Below are 23,636 nucleotides of genomic sequence, written 5' to 3' on the forward strand. Positions count from 1 at the left end.
CAGGCGTGCTAGGGAGGAGACAAGAGGTGGCTAGGTCTGGCTCAGGCTGCCCCTGCCCGTGCAAAGGAGGTGGGGGAGGAAGAGAGAGGGAGAGGCTAGGATAGTACCGTGTGGTCCAGGCACTGAAGGCAGTTATAAGGCTTGCAGCAGCAATGGCCCATCCCGGCAGGCTGGCTTCATTCAGTGTGTCAGCGGTGATTCCTTAGCCGCGCCACGGGCACACGCGAAAGGGGCGCGCCGCTGGGAGCTGTCACAACTTCCATGTGCTCCCCTCGGCTACCGTAATTCTCCTAATAACGTCGGGAAACCGGGAACCAGATGGATTTCAGGAAAAGGAGATAGAGGAGGAGGAGAGCTGAGCAGCGGCGTTCAGAGGCTGGGCGGGCGGGAGCGATGGAGGGAGGGGGACAGACGCGAGGGAGGGCCGCCAGAATCCTCGGATGAAAGCAAATGGGGAGTCGCCTGAGGAACCGATCTGATCTGAGCGTTTACCGAGGCCTCCTGTGGAAAAAGACTGCCTCCTCCTGCTCCGGTGTGGACGCGCCCCAGTGTCGCTCACACAGGGGCGGATGCAGGCGCACACAAAAGGAGTGACTTTCAGGGATGCCCAGGCTTGAGGAAACCCAAGCCTCCCTAGCCTTTGCGCTGATTCTGGCTGTTTTTCTAAAACGTTTATCAACGCGATGAAGATGACTTCCCAGGGAACTCCTCCTAGGGTATCTGTTGTCCATGGGACCCGCCAATTGCTTTTTCAAATATGCATGCCCTGAAGAACCGTTTTGCCTCAGTTGCTGAAACCTTCTTTTCCCAGGCTGACACACCCCAGACCATTCGAGTGGCGGGAAGTCAACTGGGGTTTGGGGACCGTTATTGCTCCTACACAAACCGGCATAATGGCTTTAGCAGACTGGATCTTTCTGGGCAATTCGCATTTTTTTTTTTTTCCAAACAGTTACCAATTAGAAAGGGAGGCAGGTAACCGTTTGTTTCAACAGAAATTTGGAGAGGCAGGCGTTGTCCGCTTGGTGGTTCAGTCGCTGCTAGATCACCTGTATCCCCTATCCAGGTGGGCCTGAGTTTTGAGTCCTGCTTTGGCTTCGGATTCCAGCTTTCTGCTAATGCACGCCCTGAGAGACCCAGGGGATGGATGCTGCATTTGGGTCCTTGCCCCCCCGCAGGGAAAACCCACACTGAGTTCTGGGCTCCAGGCTCAGGCTATGCTCAAGCATGGCTATTGCCGATATTTGCGAAGTGAGCAAGAAGATGAAGACTTCTCTCTCTCTTAAAAAAGATGAAGATAAATATGTATATTTTTGAAAAAGAAGACACTTGTCATTAAAAAATCCATTTCTATGACCCTAGAAGTAATGATGGCAACATTCACAAGATGTAACTTCTGAGGTATCAAGATATATAAAGAGAATTTTTGATATTTTCTCATATGCAGAAATACACAATTACTTTCTTGGCCACTAAATTTGCCTAAGGTTATGAGTGGACAGATGTTGTTAAAATTAGGTACTTTTCACAAACTTGAATTATATACTCCAAGCAATTTTAATTAAGAAATATAGGTTACTTAGATTTGTTTGTAGAGAGGACAAAACTATTGGGCAAGCAAATAAGAACAGCCTAGATTTTGTTCTAAACTTGAAAAAGGAAAATCAGATCTTTCTTTTAAAGCTAATCTATAAATTAGCATCATCCATCAGGGAGGCAGTTTTGCTGGACCAATGAGAATTTAAACATACACATACTTAGACCCAGTATTTTCTCCTCTGCCCTACAATACTGCAAGGGTATATGCATAAGGCTCTTCAACTCAGCATCCACTGTACCTGCATACATATGGGAACCCTCTTAGCTTTTCAATTACCATGTACTGTCTGGAAAGAGGACACTGTTGGGGGGGGGGGAAAGCACCTTAAAGTGAGGCAAATATATCAATTTTCACATATTTGACATGAAGTTGAAGGAGTCTGGAGGAAGTTTATGTAACAGGAGCCGGCCCTTGTGGGATGGTACCCTAGAGCAAGACAGCAAATTTCCCCATGCTAGCCTCTTGCCAGAACAGTTTATTTTTACTGCTTTGAAATCAAGTGTAGCAGGGAAAAGGCAGGGACCACCAACTGGGCTATGTGATGTACACAGGAACATCATGGCCACCTTTTCTGTGAGCTTGGGCAGATCCCTTAAAGGACGAAGAGCTCACAGGACCAGAGCTTGAATCTTGGCCTGAGAGCTGGGTCTTACAAAAGTGTGGGAGAAAAATTGTCTGTGAGCAGCAGTTGCTTGATGCATTCCAGCTCATGGTGGCATGAGTCACAGTGGCTGCAGGTGGCAGTGGCTCCAAAGTCCATGCACAAAATATGGCCTCTCTGTGCAGTGGAATAATACTCAGCCTTGAAAAGGAAGGGACCAGTGGCACGGGCTGCCACATGGACGAAACTGGACAACATCAATTGAAGGACAATCATTGCCTGATTCTAGTCATGTGAGCTAGGAAGAGGAAACAAATGCAGAGACAACAAGCGGAAAAGTGGCTGCCAAACTGTGGGAAATCTGGGAGCTGTTTAATGTGAATGTTTCAGCTTTGCGAAAGGGAGTTATGGAGAACTTATTACACATCCATGATAGTGAACTTGCCATTTAAACATAGTTAAGCTGGTAGATTTTTAGGTGCATCTCATGACAATTGTTTAAGTGGATTCATTTGGGATTCCACCCATTCCTTATTCTGGAAGGAGCCAGAGGGGCTGTGGGGGCTCCACACACCTAAGCCTCTCCTCACAGTGATGGAAAGAACACTTCCTGCAGGCAAAAATCATCTTCCTGCAGAGAGCCTGCCAGAGGGGACGATTTCTTTCTAAATTAGAATTTATATTACACCGTACTAAGAATAATCTTGGGAGATGATGTGGGCTCCAGCTATCACAGACACCCACAGGAAATTAGGGTCAGACTGAAGGAGCTACACAAAGAAAATAAAGTTCAATGTCTCTTGTGACCAGAGGGCACTGAGGAGCGCTAGGGTTGTTCACTCCTCCTGTAAATCTGAATTCAGATTTGAGAAAAGACCCAATGTCCTTGAGTGGTATCTTATAAAAGTAGATGCACACACAGATGTATCCAAGGGCACTACAAGAAGTTCATGGAAAATGTATTACTACTGTAAGGCAGGACATTAGAAATCAGCCTATGTGCGTGAGAGGGAACTAAGGAAAGAACACACATGTGGAAAGGAACAGGCAACCTCAAAAGTACACCTTGGAAACAGCCCAGTATCTTACACTATCCAATCCTGCCCACACCCTGGAATCTTTAAAGCTGGTTTAAGCCTTTTCCCAAGAAACCCACTCTACAAGAATTCAGACTGGGCTAAGTGGGCTACACAGTTTGATAATATTGGGTAATGGAATTGCGGGAGGAATTTTACTCATTTCACATCCAGCAAACCCTCTTCCCAGAAGAAGAGGAAGCAGGGGGCAGGGGAGGGTAGAAACAGTCCTGCTGAGATGCCTGCCTGGCGTGCCCAGTGCATTCCTCTCCATTACATGATGTGACCTTAGCTTTTCCACTCTGAGTTGGAACTCTAACATTGCTTCTGGAAGTGTCCATCATTCTGGTACATGCCTGACCTCCACAGGAAATTCTTTTGTCTTGCCACCTCAACTTCTGTCTCAAGTTGGAATTCTTTCTTGCATGAAGACAAGAACCTCTGTTGTACTTATCTCTGCTAACACTATGAAAAAAACCCACTATACATAGATTTCCATTTCTGTGCACCAAAATGATCTTACTTTTAAATTCAATTTTCCAAGATTTGCTTAAAGTACTTTGATATAAAGGATGTTGATAACTAATTTTTAGTTTCAGTAGTCTTGGATTTTGGCAGATTTGAGGGATCTATCCCCCTCCCTAACTCCCAAAAGAGAAAGAAACCAAACAAAAAACCAAAAAATTTCTCCCCATATAGTCACCATCCAGATTTGGCAACTGTTAAGATTTTGTCAACCTGTTTTCACTTACACTGTTTATTTTTTCCTCTTACCCCCCCCCCATCTGATAAAGAATTTCAAAGAAAGTCCTACATCTGTTTGTCAGCATTGCTAAAAATAATGAACATTTTCTTACATAACCACAATGGCATTTACACGCCAAACCAAATGGACACTGCATCCTTGGCATCTAGTAACTACCCCATAGCAAGATTCTGCTGATTCGGGGGCAGGGTACAGTATTGGAAAGAGGCCCCAAACTAGACTCATAGCACATCATGTTTTAAGTCTCTTATGGGCATTAACTTCTCTCTACCTCTCCTTTCTCTGCCAAGTCACTAATTTGTATAGAAACTGGGTCAGCTGCCCTGTAAAACATCTCAGAGACTGGATTTTCCACTTTGCTTCCTTGTAATATTGCACTTGTCCCTACATCCCTCTAAGTGAAATGTAGTTCTTGAGGCTTAGTTAGAGCCGGGCTCAATTGTGGAGGATAACAGTAGCTTAGCTGTGATGCTTCAAGCATCAGGTTGCATCCCACCAGGAAGCACAGAGTCTAGCGTCCCATTTCCAGTGAGCTGCAGAACATCAGGATGTGATCCCAGCATTGACTTGTAAAACTCCCCAACAAGCCCCAGTGTGTTAACTTTTAAGATTTATTTATTTACAATGCAGAGGGAGAGCAACAGAGACATCTTCCACCACTGATTTACTCTACAAACAGCTGCAACAGCCAGGGCTGGACCAAGCCAACGCCAGGACCCAGGAATTCCATCCAGCTTTGCTCTGTGGGTGGTAGGGTCCCCAATCTCATACTATTGCTCTTTGCCTTCTGAAGTATTAGCAAGAGGATGAATCAGATGTGGGGTAGCCAGGATTTAAACGGGTTGTCTGATATGGCATTTTGCAGGTGGTGATTTTGATACACCATGCTACAATACCTGCTCCTACCTAATGGTCTGATAATAGTACCTGAACTGACTGTCTCACTGGGGGTTTCAAGATGGCATTCTTGCATTTGTCCTGTCACATTTACTAGCTGAGGTTTTGGTTAAAAAAAATAATTTTTCTTATCAATTGAGGTTATTTAAAGAACCTGTAATACAGTTTTTAGGCAAAAGAAAAAATAAATGCTTAGTCCTTTCTTTCACAGTGACAATTTTCAGAATACAGACTTGGTGTTGTAGTGGTACCTCTAGGAGTTGTTTGCTTTATCTAATTTATTCAAGACATCATTTGAAAGTATAAGCTGATGTTGTAATGACTAAGCTCATCTGTGTTAGCTAACTGCATTTATGATTCTTAGATGTATCCCATCTTCTAGTTTTCTCCTGTATCATGTGACCCAACCCATTTTGCTCTGACACAAGAAAGTATCCCAGGCCCATCTTGGATATTCTCTGCTCCAGAGTTGGAGTCATCTATCCTTGCTGGATAGGAATACTGAGTAGAGATACAGATCATGGTTGCTGCTCACTGTCGTTTGAAGGTCACTTGGGGAGGGTGGCGTGAGAGTCCATTAGAAGGAAGTGGCCCTTTCCACAGCCAGCCAGCCTTTGGAGAAGTCAATGGAGAAATCGGAATGGGGCCACAGACTGAGAAGGATTGAGGTCCTTTTCTTGGGAGCATTCAGTAGATGGGTGTGTAGATTCTAGGCAGAGGAAAAGTAGTCAATGAAAATCATTGTGAGGGAGGAAAACTTGTCCCTATACATGGTGGCAAGCTAAGGGTCAGGTACGGCATCCTCTAATAATTCCCCAAGGAGTCTGGTTTAGTGAAACAGACTCAATTTTTCCAAGGCAAATGTAATGAGGGTTAAGAATGTTATGATTTGGTATAAGAAAAATATTATCTTGCAGGCTCATGAAATCAGGGGCATTTTGACTCTGGTATTTCGTTTTAAAATATTTTTAAAGACTTATTTCTGAGACAGAGAATCTTCCCTCTGCTGGTTTGCTCCACAGATGTCCTCAAAGTCAGGGCTGGCTGGACTAGGCCAAAGGCAGCAGCTGGTAGCCTTCTCTGGGTCTCCCAGGTGGGTGGCAGGGCCATTTTCTGCTGCTTTTCCCAGGTGCATTAGCAGGGAGCTGGATCGGAAGTGGACAGTTAAGACATGAATCAGTGCTTACATGGGATGTCGGCATATCAGATGACAGCTTAATCAGGCTCTTGAAATGTTATAAAGTTTATCTTTTACACCCAGTATATTTTGTTGCACTGAAATAGGAGCAAGTATTTAGCAGAGCTGTTTGAAACCCTAATGGTATATCTCATCAGTGAAAACCTCGTGAACTCTTCATGTTTGGAAGCAACAACTAAAGATGAGAATTAAGTGACAACAGACTCCAGGCACTATTCTTAGTGTTTGCTCTCAATCTGATATTACTTGTAAGCTAGTAACCACCGTTCCTGTATAAGTCAACTCTTCACTACCACAGTGAAATATCTGAGACAAGCTATTTATTTATGTTAGGTGTATTTGGTTCACAGTCTAAGAGGCTGACAGTCCCAATGTTCTGATGTGGGCCATGGTGAAGGCCCTATGGCATGTGGTAGAGTATGCATAGAGCAGACGAGACAGACTGGGGTCCAAAATCTCTCTCTGCAGCACCCCCAGAGCAACCAAGGACTACTCAGGAGGCTTCACCTCCTAACACATCCACTACCTCCTTGTAGCACCACCTTGGTGATCAGCCCTTTAATTCACTGATCTATGGGGTCCCTTCAACCTCCCAATCCCAGAGTCTGTCATCCCCAATTTATAGATGAGAAAAACAAGACTCAGAGGTCACACAGCCTTTTGGAATACATGAAACCAGAATGAGACAGAGATCATGTTCAAAGCCACCGTGTTTTGCTAAGTCCATGTAATTGCTGAGCCTGTTAGCTATAAGGGCTGCTCAATGATAAGCTTGTGCTCTAACCTAGTCAAAAGAGATCTGAGCAAATGGAAATGTGAAAGGAAATTCAAGCTTAGTTATAGCATTGCTCCACATTTTCACAGGTTAGAATACAAATGTCTATTTCAGGAGCTTCTACAAAGCACATTTAAAAACAGATACATGAACTCCTTGCAAACTGGTACAGTAGAAACCATGTGCATGTCAATGTCTAACTGCCCAGGGCTAAATGATTTCCTTGTTTTCCTCAAATTTGGAATTCTTTATTCATCCCACATCTTCAATCACTCCAATTGGAGCCAAGTCCCTTGGAACAAACCGCTCCCTGTTCAGCACCCCATCACCTCCTCCAGGATCTGGGCTGGTTCCCTGCATCAGGAGTGACTTTTCTCCTTTGCTGTGATTTCATGTCATTGTTGGAGGTCTTATATCATGGCGCTGTGCTCTATACAGTAAAAACTGCCTGCATGTGTCATGCCCAGCACATGCCAGTCCCTTGCTGTGCTTTGGTCCTCTTCACACTCACAACACCAGCCATCTGCCTTGAGAACAGGCTTCCAGGAATACCACCCTTCAGAGATGCAGGAATGGGCCTTAGAGGAGTCCCATTGAGTGACCAAAATGGCAGAGGTATTTTGGTGTTCAGAAAACTATTTGTGGCCCTTGTCACTGTTTGCAGAAAGCCCTCAGGATATGAAAGTTCTGTGTCACTATCCATCTCAAAGGAAACCATGAGAAATGATCATGAGAGTCTCTCACACGTTGTCAAGAAGACCATCTGCTTATTTTGGTTACGACTCCCATGCTCTTCCTTTTTTTCATGCATCTGCAATATGAGCTGGAGCTCCAGCACAAGATTTAGCAATGAGGACCACAAGCAAAATACACATAGCTCTGACCCAACATAATCCATCCATTTTAACGAGGCAAAAATGGGCTGGAAAGGGAAAACACAGAAATCTTTAAACCAGAAGTGATTAGAAATTATGATCAAGCTCATTCACAATAAATGTTCAGAAATGCTTTTGATGCAGTAACCAGAATTTGGAACTAAGAAAGAAAAAGGAAGAAACTTGATGCATACATGTTTTGCCTTTGGATATGTTCTTAGATAACTAAAGAACTAACTTAGAACTAAAAATAAGTCAATTAGCTGTGATACCCAAGCAGGACTAATACTACAAATGCAGGATAATCTTGTTTTCTATTCCGTTTATCTTTGACAGTGTCTTAAATTTTTTCCTTGTGTGTCAATGACTTGGATGATGGCAGGAGATGTAGCTGCCTCAAGTTTCAGAAGATCTGTATTCAAATCAATTGCTCTCATAAGAGAAATGAAACTCTATTTTCTTTTTTATTAGCGAGATAAGTTGCACAAGAAAGGACAATTAATAGGTGGATCAAACCCTGGATGTGGAGAGCTGGCCAAGACTCAAGGGCATTTGTCTTTCAGACATTTATGAGACGAGAAGGGTGATCCCAATGAACCAGATGCTGTGCTTAGAAAGTCAAGTGGAAGAAAGTAAAAGAGAAGCTTCAATACAGAGGTTGGGGAGATGTCCATTTGAACCTCAGATGGGTGATGTTGGGAAGGTCACTTACTCTCCTGGAGCTTCAGTTTCGTGTTCTTTAAGATAGAAATACAATTATTTACCCTGTCAGGTTTCTGGAGCTGGCTCTCTAATTTGATTAAACATGTGAATGACTCTATTTTCAGTAGCAGAGAGTACAGAGAGCCTTTTGCTGAGCTGTGTATAGAGATACGCAAATATTTCCGTCAGAATTCTGACTTATGTAGAAATAAAACACTGGCTAACTTATCATTATATGTCTAGACGCAAAGTAGGAAGATGCTCAATTTGATTGGATAGGCAGGAAAGTTATGGGTCAAGTGCTCCAAATCTAACCTTCACCACAGCAACAGTGGGTCATTCACGGCCCCTTCGTGACTTCACAGACCTGAGCTAGTCCAAACTACAATGCCCCGTGAGCAAAGGGGAAACTGGATTGCCCTGAGGAAGGGTCCTGGTAATCTAATGAAAATTTATAACAAAACATGAAATCTTCCTCTTAGTCTCTCTCACAGGTTACCAGAGTAACTGTTTACAGTACCAAAAAAATTTTAGACACTGACTCATTGGACACTGACTCTGTACTGACATTAATTATAAGACCCCAAAACATCACTGGAGCCCACCAGTTGGAACAGGGCATCATGGCAGTCATGTGACCAATGAAGTTCCAATTCAGGTCAGAAAATGGAGGGTGCTGAAAGACAAAAAATTACCAAACAAGGAGGGACACAAATCCTTTATCTCATGCACCCACCCTCCCCTCAAACCCAAGAAAAGAATCTGGACTGTGTTGACCAAAGAAATCACCAAAACAGGAATTTCAAAAATCAAGACATTACTACAAACAGAAAAAAAATGGAATGAACAAATACAAAATTATCTAGAAAATAAGATTCAACACCTCAACTAATCTTCTGCAAGAAATAATCATGAAGTAATAACACCCAAGTCTAGCTTTTGGGATGTATTTTTTTAAAATCCAAATAGTAAGTTGACTGAATACCTTAAATAAATGGAAGAAAAAAGACAAAAAGTGTCTCAAATAAACATTAAATGACAAGGTTTTCACAAGGTAAATGAAAGAATTTCCCAAGGGAGGCATATTTTAAAAGGTGGAGAAATAGCCAAGAAAATTAAAATGAGGGGGAAAATGCAAAAAACTCAGAGAAAAAATAGCAGAAATGGAAAATAGACAAAAAAGGATTTATACTTATAAGAACTTCTGCAGAATAAAAATAAAACAGAACTGCTACTTCAGAACTACAATGTAAGAAGACATTCTAGGGTCCAGTGTAATGGCTCAGTGGCTAAATCCTTGCCTTGCACATGCTGGGACCCCATGTGGGTGTTGGTTTGTGTCCCAGCTGCTCCACTTTCCAAGCTGCTTGCAAAGCCTTGGATAAAGGTATTCCAAGCTAATAAAGACAGTAGGAAAGCAGGGATAGTAATCTTGATATCCAACAAATAATTTGAGCACTGAAGAAAGGAACTTTTAAATGTTAAGAGTCAAAATTATAGTGCAGACAAAACATTTCTGAATTTCTGTTTCAAACAAAACAAGAGGCAACTTTATGAAGAAATTCCATCAGCTTTGGGTCGAGACAGTAAAGGGACTGCAAAAGCTCTCAATACAATGTGTTAGTTAGATGTTACAGTGCCTATCAAGGATTAGTTCAACCATTCACAAAAACTGTTCACAAAATATCAGTAAGTTTCACGAACTAGAAACATAAACCACACTCACACTAATAAAGTAGGAATTATCAGCTAACATGAATGTATTGCAACCATTTGTATCCAGTGTGGTGTGCACCCCAGAAGTTCCCGTGCTGTGGACTACGGATGCGGTACAGCCTTGAAGAGGTGGGTGCTGGCGGAAGCTATCAGGCCATGGGCGCACCATCCTTGTTACTGGGTAGCTGTGGTCCTAAACAGTGAGCCTGTTCTCCCAAAGATGGGCGGGGGGTTACAAACAGGCCCCTCTTTCTACAAGCAGCTGATTCTCTTTTTGCTTGTCTGCCATCCTGTGACACTGCCAGGAGGCTCCCCGTTAGCGTCATTCTATTGCACCTTCTGTCTACCAGAGTCCTGAGCCAAACGGGCTTGCTGATGGAATTCCCATGCTCAGGACTTTCATTTTACAGATTGATCTATTTATTGGAAAGGCAAAGAGAGAGAGAGAGACAGGGCGGTGGGGGAAACGGAGGACACACTCACTAATCAAAACTGAAAACAATGCATTCTACTTGAAAAAATTTTAAAAGTCTCCTATTAAACTCTGGAATGACAGGGAAAATAAACTGAAATGAAACAATTTCTTAGAACAACAAAAATAACATGCTAACATATGGCACCATTTAAAGTGTACAATGCCAGTTGAAAATGCGTAGTAGAAAAGACTTTCACAAGCAAAAAGATGAAAGAATGTCATTAAATGACTTACATACCTAACTTCAAACACTAGAAAGCAACAAAATGAGCTAGAAGAAATCACTTGGAAGGAAATAACAAAGATAAAAGCAGAAACTGACAGAAAATAGAAAGCAGGTACACTTAATTGAAAAAAAAGTCAAACAGCACAGATTTTTTTCTGAAAAAGAAAAAAGTGGAGGGGGAGGAGTCAGACTGTCACAAAACAGACAAGAAAAAACAGGAAAAAAATATCCTAATAGGCTATGTTGCAAATCTCTACACAAATTGTCTTCAAAGCTTCCTGTTGACAGTTTTCTCTTTAAAAAAAAAAAAGATTTTTTTATTGCAAAGTCAGATATACAAAGAGGAGGAGAGACAGAGAGGAAGATCTTCCATCCGATGATTCACTCCCCAAGTGAGCCAGCCCTTCCTTTTCTCACAGCAACGATGTGTACATTCAGTTATGGAGTACTTCCTGGACAGTGCTACCTGCTTGATGAAGGTGCACTTGCTTGCCCTTTATGGACCGTTGAGGGGGTGGGGAACAGAGCAGACAATGCAGTGAGATGCATGGGGAGAGGGGGTTGTGCTGGGCAGCCCACACCAGAGGTGTGGTGCTTTGAACCAGGGTGTTGGTGGGAAGGTGACAGAGATAGTTAGGTATATTTTGAAGGACTGGATTATGAAGAGGCAGTGAAGGGAAGGAGGACTTGAGAGCTGTCTCCTTGGTAGCTAATCTGGAGGATGCATGAATCATGGTCATTATCTGGGAGGAGAAACGCTAGGGAAGAAGTCTGGTGAGAAGGTGGGGTCTCTGCACTTACAGTTACATATGGATTCCCAGCCAAGTTTGGCTTTATCAAGCAATCCAGTGTTTATGCACAGGAGGGCCATGTTTATTAATTGGAATACCTTGAAATCCACATTTGTAATCAGACCATTCAGCTATGCTGTACAGCTCAGCAAGCCCTTCTTTGAGTCTGACTTAATTTGCTTAGATGACTTCGAGATGACGAGAGCATCACTCTTTGTCAGAATTCATCAATATCTTTAGGGGGGGAACACTGTCATGTCGTGCTTCCAAAATGCAGTGTCATTGTGATCTTTTTTTAAAAAAAAATTGATACCCTGCAAAATTTATCAGCAGGATACTGAGAAAAGAGGGAGAAAAAATGCCTGACAGTGCCTCATGCTGTCAGGCTTGAAATAAAGTGACACATGCCTGGTGCTTCTACAATGAGAGGGCGCAGAGGTTTCACCTGTCTCATGGGATCACTCACAGTCGGCTGTGAACCAACGCCCTTGTCTTGTTGTGGGCTTTTGTGTAACTGGTTAGGATGCACTCAAGTCTCTGCTGGGGGCTGAATGTCACCAGCGAGGATGAAAGCATATTTTTTTTCTAAGAAAAATTGCATGGTCTATACTATCTAGAAGCTTATAATCCAGAGAGGAAAAAGAACACCACTCCTCAGGCCAGTGCTATGGCAGAGCAGGCTAATCCTCCACCCTTGACCACAGCGTAGCTGATCCAGCCATCCGGCATGGACAATATATTTCTTTATATTTTCATCTTGAAAGGTAGTGTCCCATAATATGTTTTACACCTTGCTTTTGACACTGAATATATTCAGGATACCATATGAAATGAGTTCATAGAAATGTTCTTTGTTTTTTTAAATAACCATAACACTCTACCATGTGGCTGCAGCAAAATTTTTCAGATCCTGTCCCTAATAGGAGCATTTGGAATGGTTTTTACTGTTTGATTCCCCCAAAACTGCTATAATGAACAACTCTCTGCATTATTGCAGATGTAACTTCACAGTACAGTCCTCAGTGTGTGATCTTCTAGGTCCAAGTCAGTATAAATAGTTTTGGTAGGTTTTGCCAAATTCCCTTACACAAGATTTGCATCAGTTTGCATTTTCACCAGCAATGTAAGAAAGTAACACTGCCTAAAAACATTGTCAATTAAATGAGCTGCCAAGTTTTCTCATTTAGCCCAGTCTGATAGGTGAGGAATAATAACATTGGACTGTTTGCAATTATGATAAACCTACAATTGTATGTTCAAGAGGTCATTTTATATTCATTATAATTCATTATAATCATTGATTTTCCATATTTCTTTCGGATTCTTGGTTCTTAGTTCTGCAACTTAAAAAATGTTATTAATTTATTTGAAAGGTAGAGTTGCAGAGAGGGAGGGAGTGAAGGGGAATGAAAGATCTATCGGCTGGTTCACTCCCCAAATGGCGGCAACAACCAGGTCAGAGCTAGGCAGAAACCAGGAGCCTCCATTCAGGTGGCAGTGGCCCAAACACCTGGGCCATCATCTGCTGCTTTCTCAGGAGCATTGGCAGGGAGCTGGATTGGAAGGGGAGCAGCTGGGACTGGAACACACACCCATATGGGACGCTAGCCTTCCCAGTGGCGACTTCACCTGTTAATACCAGTTTTGAAGAATGATTTATATGTTAAGGACATTAGCCCTTTATTTGTGACACACTGCAAATACTTTTCTTCTTTTTCAGTTATCTGACTATGTGATAGTGTCGTCATCTAAATATATAAAAATGTTATATTCAGTATATTTTGATCCCATATTAGCATTTTTAGTCATAGCTAAGATGTCTTCTCCACACAGAGAAATTCACTCTGGCCTTTTGTTTTTGGTACTTGTACTGTTTTTTTTTTTTTTTTTTTTTAATTTAGATGTCTTAACCATTCACAGTGTATATTCTTGGGTATGGCATGAGATGTATATTTAATTTTATCTTTATTCAAATGATTGACTCAGAACTACTTATTTAAAAGTTTATCTTTGTCCCAGTGATTTGAGATGGCAGTTTTATCATATGCTAATTCCCATATGTCCATTTCTGAGCCTTTTTCCCCCAATTTTATTGATCTCTGGTCTATATTTATGCCTTTGCCGTGATGTTTTAATTACACATGCTCTGTAAGATATTTTAATAATTTATAGATCTAGTCCTCCTGCATAAATATTTTAAATATTTTCCTAAACATTCTTATATAGTTTTTGCCAAATTTTAGTATCAGTTTTGTCTAATTCTGTAAAACAAAGATTTGATCTTTCCTTTGAGAGTGCATTAAAATTGTGAATTAACTTAGGACTGACATTTTTGTGGTATTAAGTCGCCATTTCCATTTTCTTAGTCTCTTTTGTGTTTTTCTAGAGTGATTTAGCATTTCCACCAGAAGTTTTGTATGTTTTTTCATACATTTGCTCAAGTATTAAACCTCTTCTGTTACCGTAAAATGGGATTCCATTGATGGATATGAGAGCTTGGACTGGTGTTTAGCACAGCAGTTAAGATGCCACTTGGCTGCCTGAGGCCTTTACCAGAGTTCTCGGGTTCGAGTTTTAGCCTCACTTCATTTCCAGCATTCTGTTATTGTGTGCCCTGGGAAGCAGCAGGTGCTGGCTCACGTGCTAGGGTCTCTGCAGTCCATAAAGGAGACCCAGACTGAGTTCTGGGCTGCTGCCTCTGGCCTTGTCTGTCCCAGCTCTGTTGCAGGCATGTGAGAAGTGAACTAATGAGTACAAAACCCTTTTCTGTATGTCTCTGCTTTCAAATGAATAACGGTTTTTATAATACATACAAACACTATTGCTCCCTCTCAGTTTTAAAAGATTCGTTTGTTTAGTTGATATGCAGAGTGACAGAGAAGAGCAAAGAGAAGAGACAACAAGAGTTTTCATCTGATGGTTCACACACCACAGCCAGAGCTGGGCCAGGCTTAAGGTGGAGCCCAGAAACCCCATACTGGTTTCCCATGTGGATAGCAGGAACCCACATACTTGCACTATCACCCACTGCGGGGGACTAGGTCAGAAGTGAAGTCAAAAGTGCTAATGCAGGGGACTGAGTCAGAAGTGGAGGCAGGACTCAATTCCAGGCAACCTGATGGGATGAGGGCAACACAAGTGGTGGTCTCACTGGCTATACCACAACTTCCATCACATTTTTATAGTTTGCTGACTTACTGAGTTCTTGTACCGTTTTAGTTACTTTTAGTTACTCACTGGCCATTGATTTTTTTTCATAGGGCATCCCAATTACATTACCTAACATATCACATGAACATAGACTATTTTATTTACTTACTAAACCTCCCATCTCTGGTTTCTCTTGTATGACTGTGTTGGTTAACACACAAGTTTAATATTGAATAGCTAAGGAGGTCATAGAAATCCTTGCCCTATTGCTGGTTTGAACAGAAATTCCTCTAGTATTTTCATATTATGTTATATAGTGAGTTTAGGTGAAACATTTTTATCACAGTAAGATGTGTTATCATAAGAAAGAATGCACGCTTTAATTCCTGTTTTCTTGAATGCTGTTAACAGGAATGACTATTGAATTTCTGAGGTTTTTTTTTTTTTTTTTTTTTTTTTTTTTTAGCATCAATGGAGATAATCACATTTTTCCTCTAAGGCCTATCAATATCGATTTTCTAATATTGAACCATCCTTGAATTACTGGAAGGGAAGTGGTCATAATGTTTTTTTTTTTCCTTTTCATGATATTGGATTCTATTTGCTAACAGATGAATCAGAAATTCCTTTTTTTTAACAATATCTGAGCTATAAGGGTCTGCAGTTTTTCCTTTACTTGTTTGTAGAAGTTTTATAGGATTTAAATATCAGGAAGATTTCCTTTCACTTTGCATCACTAGTTTGTACATTTTGTATTTGATATTGTACTAAATCACCACCAACTTAGTACATTAAAACAATACAAATGTATTGTCTAACTATCCTTGAGAAGTCCAAAGTGAGTCTCACACACTACAGTTACTATTGGCCGACTGCATTCATTTCTGTGGCCTCTGGAGCGGGGGAGTGGGGGTGAGGGGGAATTCTGCTTTCCTGCTTGTAACGCCCATTTTCCTAAGCTCACGGACTGTTTCCACCTTGAAAGCTAGCAGTATTCGAGCTTTTCTCACGTCCCATCTTCAGGCTCACCTGAGTAATGCTGAATCCTCTTACTCTATGTTCAGCTGAGTAGGACCTTCCTTCTCTGTGTTCTTAGTTCTCCTTTGTCATGTCTGTAATGTGCTATAGGTTTGGGGGATAAAGTCATGGACAACTCGGGGGGGGGGGGGGGACAGACACATGATTGTACCTAGCACATTCCCAGTGCTCCAAAGCCATTTTGAAAACAGTGGAATGATCTCATCTTCGAAAGCTTGGTGAAAAACCACAGTGGAAATGGGGGATCTCACCCTTTGTGTGTGTGCATGCTGATTCTTTAACCACCATCTCTGTCTCTTCCATGGAATTTTCTGTTTGAACTTTGTATGGTGGACTCGGTTTAAGTCATTATTTCCTTAGAAAACTGTCTACTTGGGCCTGGTGCTGTGGCCTAGTGGCTAAAGTTCTCGCCTTGAACGCAACAGGATCCCATATGGGTAGCCGGTTCTAATCCCGGCAACCCCGCTTCCCATCCAGCTCCCTGCTTCTGGCCTGGGAAAGCAGTCAAGGATGGCCCAAAGCCTTGGGACCATGCACTCACATCGGGGACCTGGAGGAAGTTCCTGGCTCCTGGCTTTGGATCAGCGCAGCACCGGCCGTTGTGGTCACTTGGGGATTGAATCATTGGACGGAAGATCTTCCTCTCTGTCTCTCCTCCTCTCTGTATATTTGACTTTGCAATAAAAATAAATAAATCTTTAAAATACCATAGGGGAGGGTTATGACACCTGCATTCAAGTCTTGATTCCTGTTCAGAGTTCAGCTTCTTGCTAATGTTGACCCCAGGAGGCAGCAGTGGATAACATAAGGCCTTGGGTCCCTCCCATGTGGGAGATCCAGACTGAGCTCTGGGTTTCCTGGCTTTGGCTTGGGGCACTTGTGGCTGTTGCAAGCAATTGGGGGGAGTAAACCAGAGAATGGAATATCTGTTTGTGCCTTTCTCCCTACTTCTCAAATAAAATGAAAATATTTTTAAAGAGAAATATTGCTGGGGACAGTGCAGCAGCCTTGGGAAAGCAATATGCTCAGAGAGTGAGGCATGAATCAAGAATATGCCCTTTTTAGTTCAAATGGACACAAAAGTTGAGAATGTGCCCAGCAAAAATCATGTACCAATGGTGCCAAACTCAGATCCCACTGAGAGGCAATCATCTGACACAAATCATTCAGAGCACGTGGCTCTAGGCATTTCCCTAACCTTCCGGTCTAATTTACAATGCCCGCAAAGGCAGCTTAATTATTTTTCTGTTTTAAAATAAGATGATCTCCAGCAGGAAATTCTAAATTGACTTTGATGCTGAGAAACCATGGCACCTTTCAGCTGCATGGATAACTGGGGCACTAAAATAAAACAAGAATGGAATCCAAGCTTTATGAGCATAGGCAGAAGCCAAACTTGTGACGCTAGAAAGCAGATTTCCCCCTGGCCATCTCTCTCTCTCTCTGCACAGCGTTTACAAAGCAAGTCACCTGGAGGCGATTGTGCCAGATACCTGAGTTTGGAAAGCTCAGCAAGCTTTACCAGCAAGAGTAACCCAGTGAACTCACCTCCCTTTTCCTGCAAGATCAACCCAGTGAATTCACTGCATTTTACCTTAAGATTAACCCAGTGAACTCACCTCTCTTTACCTACAAGATTAATCAGGTAAAATATAAAAAGGACTAAGAGAATGAATCCAACCTCTGGACTCCATCCTGATGTTTCCTTTGCTGATGTCAGTTGCTAGCTGTACATCAACTAAATGCACTGGGTTGTGTCACAATCATCCAGAATGAGTTACAACCTCTCTCTCCTGGCTGCCTGCCCAGCTGCCCGCATGATTTCCACAGAGGCTGGTACAGCTGGGGGACAATGCCTCTCAAGCTTTGGTGCAGGGGTCACACTGTACCCACAAGTGTGCACTTCAGAGTTGTGAAACATGAGTCTTCCATAGTGCCAGGGTCTCTGCTTTGGCCATCGAAGCAATGACATCATCACATAAGCGTGCTGTGTCTCCAGCCGTGAGAAGCTCACAAGGGTTCCAGGTTCATCATTACTAATGTCATGGATATGACTTAAAATACCAACTGTCCTTCCTGGGACCTTGGCAGTCACTAGACTTTGGAATGCACCATGTCAGTCACAGCGAGTGGTGTCACTATTTATCCAGTTAAATAACTGAGGCTAAATTCTCAACCCCTCTCTTCATTGCCCCCACAGACAATGCTTCACCTGGACCTACTGATTGTGACCTAACTTGGCCACCACCTTGGATCTCACTGCTCCAACAGCCACTAGCTGCTTGTATGGAGTTTGTACTGATTCCCCTAATTGACTTCGGTCATTTTGTGCAGGAGTTAGTGGGCACACAGCACAGATTATCACACATCCTCCCCAAGTGCTTAGTCTGCTTCTTAGGGTTGCTTTGTTAAAAAATTCACTAGTCTTCCAAGCTTCTTCCATTTTTACCTTCTCCCTCTCCAGTATCTCTAGAAGTTTCTTTAACAGCCTGTGGATTTGTGATCTCACCATGTTTTCTCTTGGTACAGGGGTTCCACACTGCTGTCTCCCCATACTTGGAAAACTCATCCTTTCTGCTCCACATCCAGCAAGGGGATTCTCCAGCTCTCGGCTCAGTTGTTGCTGCATTTGGAGCAATTACTTCCTTTACCTCCTATGTGGGGCTAGCTCTGCCTTTCATAGCTGTCCCCACCTCGCCTCTGAATCACTTATCTCTGAAGCTCTCATTTCTAGGTGTCTTGGTCCATTTTGTGCAACTAGGACAGAAGAAGCAGAAATTTATTTGCTAATGGGTTCTGGAGGCTGGCCAAGTTCAAGATCAGGAGGCCAGCACAATTCAAGGGCCTTTTTGCTGCAACACCCTTTGGCAGATACATACACACACACACACACACACACACACACACACACACACACACAGAGAGACAGAGAGAGAGAGAGAGAGAGAGAGAGAAAGAGAGAGACTGAATTCACAGGTTTAAGCCCTTGAATCCATTCAAGAAGTTGGGATGACTTACACACTTTCCATTAGCCCCCACTTCTCAGCACTTTCCAACACCTTCTCTTTAGGGACCAAATTCAAATCACAGCACCAGGTGTCTATAAATGTCTGTGCAAACTCATGAACAGCAAGGGACCAGCACCAGAGTTCTGTGGGTTAAACTGCTGAGATTCTAGCATCCTATATCATAGTAGCATTTTCAGCTCTGTCTGCTGTTTCTGAGCCAGCTCCCTGCTAGTGCACCTGGGGAAGCAGAGGAAGATGGCCACCCATGTGGGAGGATGGAACAAAATTCCAGCCACATTCCTGGCCTCAGCCTGGCTCAATCCTGGCTAGTGCAGCCATGTGGGGTAGTGAATCAGAGAGCAGAAAACATCTTTCTTTTTCTTCCTTCTCCCCATCACTCTCACTGTTTTTCAAGAAATAAAATGGAATTATTAAAAGAGAATGAAGGTAGTGGCTGCTATCTTGGCCCTATAACTTTATCCCCAGAACCTAGCACCCTGTCAGATATAAAGCAGACACTCAATACAATTTGTTGAATGAGTACAGGAAATTTCAAGATTCCAGCCTTTAAATCATTAAGCCCTTGGAGTGGAAACTCTACCGAGATTCAAGTGGCAAAATTTATTAGCAAAAGGTGCAGTCTTAAAGCCTTGTTGTGGTGAGAGTGGCTTGATCCTGGACCTAGAACTTGTGCTAGACACAGCAGGATGGAGAGTCATGCATTTCCATTTCTAAACCTCTGCTATTGAGAGTTCAGGCTAATTGGAGTGACTCCTTTCAGGGAAGCAGCTGGACTCAGTTGCTCAAGTACAATGTGTATATACAAATAAATACATGAGAAAATAAGTCACTAAGCTTTGATAACAAACACAAAGTGACAAGACTCTCTCCTTGTCAAGATTTTTGTTAGTTATCACTCATCTTTTGTTGCTATAATAAAATGCCCAAGACAGGCTACTTAGGAAGAAAAGTACATTTAGTTCACTGTTTTGAAGGAACCAATGGTGGAAGGCAGAATAAGTATCAAGAAAGCAACATATAGCAAGGCAGTAGACAGAGAAGGGTGGATTGGGCCCAATTTCAGGTTTTCATGACAACCTTTTCACAAGCACTCAAATTCCAGAGGAAATTACCTCCCTGGGACATGCTGCAAACCATCGAAGGACCCATCTATAGGTCCCATTTCATAAAGATTTTTCTACCTTTCAGTAGTGCCAGCCTGTGGGCCAAGCCTTTAACACATGGGTCTCTGGTGGTGGTGGGAGGGCACTCAAAACCAAACCACACCCTCTTTCCAAGGAGTCTCCTTGAGCCTGGTCTTTGACCTGCTCAGCCCAACTGGAACAAGAATCCTGCTCAGTCAGTTAAGCAAGAATCTGCCTCACCGTGGTATCTGGTCACCTCCTTATCTGGCCAACTTCCTCATCCCTGCTGTTTGATATCTGATCACCCTGGCTTACCTTCTGCAAGAATCCTGTGCTGCCAGAGTCATCTGGCCCTGGATGGCTCCTTTGTTCCACTGACTCTTTCCCTTGGCTTGTTGGCAACAAACCCTCAACTGCCTTGTTTGTTTGTTTGGATGATCAAAGCCAGCTGCTCACCCCTCCTGCAGAATTCCTGATGCTTTGAACCACAGTCCTGAGAAACACCTTATCATTTTAACAAGTGCCAGAACCTAGTTTTTTCTTTAGCAAAAGAATAGATTTTACCCAGCAAGGGACTTACCCCTGACACATTTTTTCATGTGTTTATTTTATTCATACGTCATTCAAAATTCATTTTAAATGTGCTCATCCAATCCAATCATTTATTCAAGCTACTCTGAAGTGGTGGTTCCTTTATCCTTTCTGCATTTTCTAAGGGGCCCTGTGCTGCTGCAGGTTTCTTTCCAAAATGTGTTATGTGTACTGAGACAGAGTTCCCTGCTTGAGGTATAGAGACAGTGCTGGGGAACATTTGATCAGACAGCTCAATGGTCATGTCTTTCTCCTGGAGGCTGAGTATCCTCATTCTGATAAATATGAAAATGGTTCATGTTGGCTTGTGTCTGGGGACTGTTAGCTCTACCACTGGCTGATTTGCCACACAGCAGCCTTGCCCTGCAGGTCATAGTCCTTAGCTGGAATACAAGGGCAACCAGCCATCATGGCAGGGAGGTATACAGGAGCATCAGCTTACAGATAGCTTCTGTGGAAGGCTCCAGTACTGGGGGATCCTGTAGCCATTGTCAAATTAAATAGGATGAGGTTGCAGCAGGACCAAGGGAACTCTCTATCCTTTTCCTTCTCTTTCTGAATGGTAAATACAATTAAGAAAGGTCTGTGGAAGAGGATGCAACTGCAACCTTCTGGGTTGTTTCTGCCATTTAAATTTGTGACCTCCTTTGTACCTCAGCACTTGAGCCTTGTGGATATCTTAGGATCTGTGATTGGGATACACCTAGCACCTGCTCTTAGCATCAGACAGCAGCAACAAGCTGAAAAGCTCCTGTAGGACCATGCGGACAATGCAACCAGGCAGGAGTTTTAGGGTTGGAGCATAAAAGAACATGTGCAGGGTATTTGGGCAGCATTGCCTGCTAGTCTTTATGAAGGCTGGCACATCTTCAACCTGCCTTCATAGAACGTCACTAACCTGTCCTGATAGGTTGGAGTCTGCAAGCCTGTGTTGGTTTTGGTTGGTGTTGGTTTTGGTTCCCTGATTATGTCTCCCAGAGGAATTGAACATTTGTAGCTCGGGCTCCTGGAGAGATGATGTCAGTAGCTGTGCAGAAGATCCCAGTCCCCCAAGTTGTTATAAGGACTGACAGAGGAACAAACCACACAAGACAAAGCAACCAGAAACACCAGAGACCTTGCCTTGAATCCTTTATCTCTTGAGGGACCCAGAGTTTAAGAGACATGAAAATTTAGTTTGGACTCTTTACTTCTAATGACATAACCCATGTGCTCAAATATATCCAGAGAAGGAAGAATGCACATGGAGGATTCTGCATCCAAAGCTTTTTTCTTCTACACAGAATGTAACCTGCCAAACTGTGGATTACTCGAAGCTGGTATTTTCCATTAAGTGTGGGGTATAAATATGATGATTACATTAGAAAGTTCATAGACGAGAAGAAGTCCAACAGACACAAGAATTCCCCCTGGGCTTGCATAAGGGAACAGAAGTCATCATTTCTTTGCTTCCATATGAAAATATCGCTTCTATGCAACATCAGATTATCCTCTTGGTGGTACATTTCCCGTTACTTTCTATGCTTAACTAGATCTATTCACACAGAGGCTGCTTTATAAATCTATGGAGAAGTTTCCCTCATTTACTTTAGGGATTTTGTTGTGGTGCAGTGGAAAAACATTCATTAACTTAAAAGCATTTTTCAAAACACAACTCCACTCCAAGTTTAACTGTATACAATTTGAGTCAACCCATGTCCAATGGACCCGGAGTAGCTGTCCCTAAGTTGCTTAGTATTTTTTATATAAATTTGTTCCGTGATTATTCTTAAGATTTATTGAAAAGGAAAAGAGCAGAGACAGAGAGGAGAAAGATCTTCCACCCACTGCTTCACTCCCCAAATGGCTGCAATGACCAGAGCAGAGCCAATCCAAAGCCAGGAGCCAAGAGCTTCTTGCAGATCTCCCACATGGATGCAGGGTCCCAAGGCTTTGGGCCATTCTCTACTGCTTTCCCATGCCACAAGCAGGGAGCTGGGTGGGAAGTAGAGAAGCTGGGACATGAACCATAAGATGGACATAAGGAATAACAGTGTTCACAAGGTAAGGATTTAGCCACTGAGCCATTGCTTAGGCCCTCGATTTGTTCCCTTATTATAGAGAAAAAGTGGACACCTGGAAGCTAAAGTCAATGTTTCCTCTACATAAGTAGCTGGTGGATGATTTTCCAGGACAGCAATAAGCAAATGGAACTGTAAGATAATGTGTCTCTAGGACCTGCATCTTCTTTTGGCAGATTCAGAAGGCAAACTCCTCCCTCAGCAGAGCAGACCCCTAGGGTGCATCTTGTGACAGCAGGGGTTGATCTTGTCCCTTCAAAGAAGAGAGGGAAGATGACAGATCTGATGTGGTGAGAACACCAGGGTGAGAAATTCCTTTCATTGAATTGGAAGACATTTTCCCCTGGGAACCATAATTTGGTAGGAGTCACTGATGCATTCTTTCCTAGAAACACATGACAGCTCTGTCTAGGCAGCAATGTCCATGCCCTCCTGCTGAAGGGCCACTAGCTAAATTTAAAGGGTCACCCAGGCTACCTTCCCATCTCAGATTATAAAGGAGGCTGCTATGGCTTGAAAGTGTCCCCTACAATTTCTGTTCTGGGGCTGTAATTAAGCTGTTGCTTGGGACCCCCATAGCCCATACTGAAGGGCTTGGATTTGAGCCCTGGCTTTGTTTCTGATTCCGACTTCCTGTTAATGTGCAGCCTGAGAGGCAGCATATGATGGCCCCAGCAGTCAAGTCCTTCTCATCCAAGCAGTATGCTTGGATGGAGTCCCAGGCTCCCAGCATTTGCCTGGTACAGCCCCAACTGTTGCAGGCATTTGGGAAGTGAATCAGTAAAAGGAAGATCTCTGTATCCATTTCTGTTTCTTTGCCATTCAAAAACATAATAATAATAATGATTCTCTAATGCAACAGAGCTGGGAGGTAAGGCCCAATGGAAGGTGCCAACAGCGTTACAGAAAGGGGTATGGGAAATGGGGTCACTCCTTTGCCCTTCCT

The 23,636-nt window shown here is 42.9% G+C and overlaps 1 protein-coding gene across 3 annotated transcripts in view; it reads right to left on the reverse strand.

Moving 5' to 3' along the window:
* The window catches only part of MTUS2 (microtubule associated scaffold protein 2), a 524,310-nt gene that overhangs the window by 58,066 nt on the left and 442,608 nt on the right, over positions 1–23,636 (reverse strand). Inside the window, exon 1 of one of the 3 annotated variants that reach the window (XM_004577561.2) lies at positions 108–366. The exons of the other annotated variants lie outside the window; for them this stretch is intronic. Coding sequence (XP_004577618.1) covers positions 108–161 — 54 coding nt within the window. The 5' untranslated portion in view covers positions 162–366. Of the gene's footprint in view, positions 1–107; positions 367–23,636 lie in introns of those variants that run through there. 3 annotated transcript variants of the gene reach the window in all.

The sequence above is a fragment of the Ochotona princeps genome, chromosome 12, assembly GCF_030435755.1.
Source record: "Ochotona princeps isolate mOchPri1 chromosome 12, mOchPri1.hap1, whole genome shotgun sequence".
NCBI lineage: Eukaryota > Metazoa > Chordata > Mammalia > Lagomorpha > Ochotonidae > Ochotona > Ochotona princeps.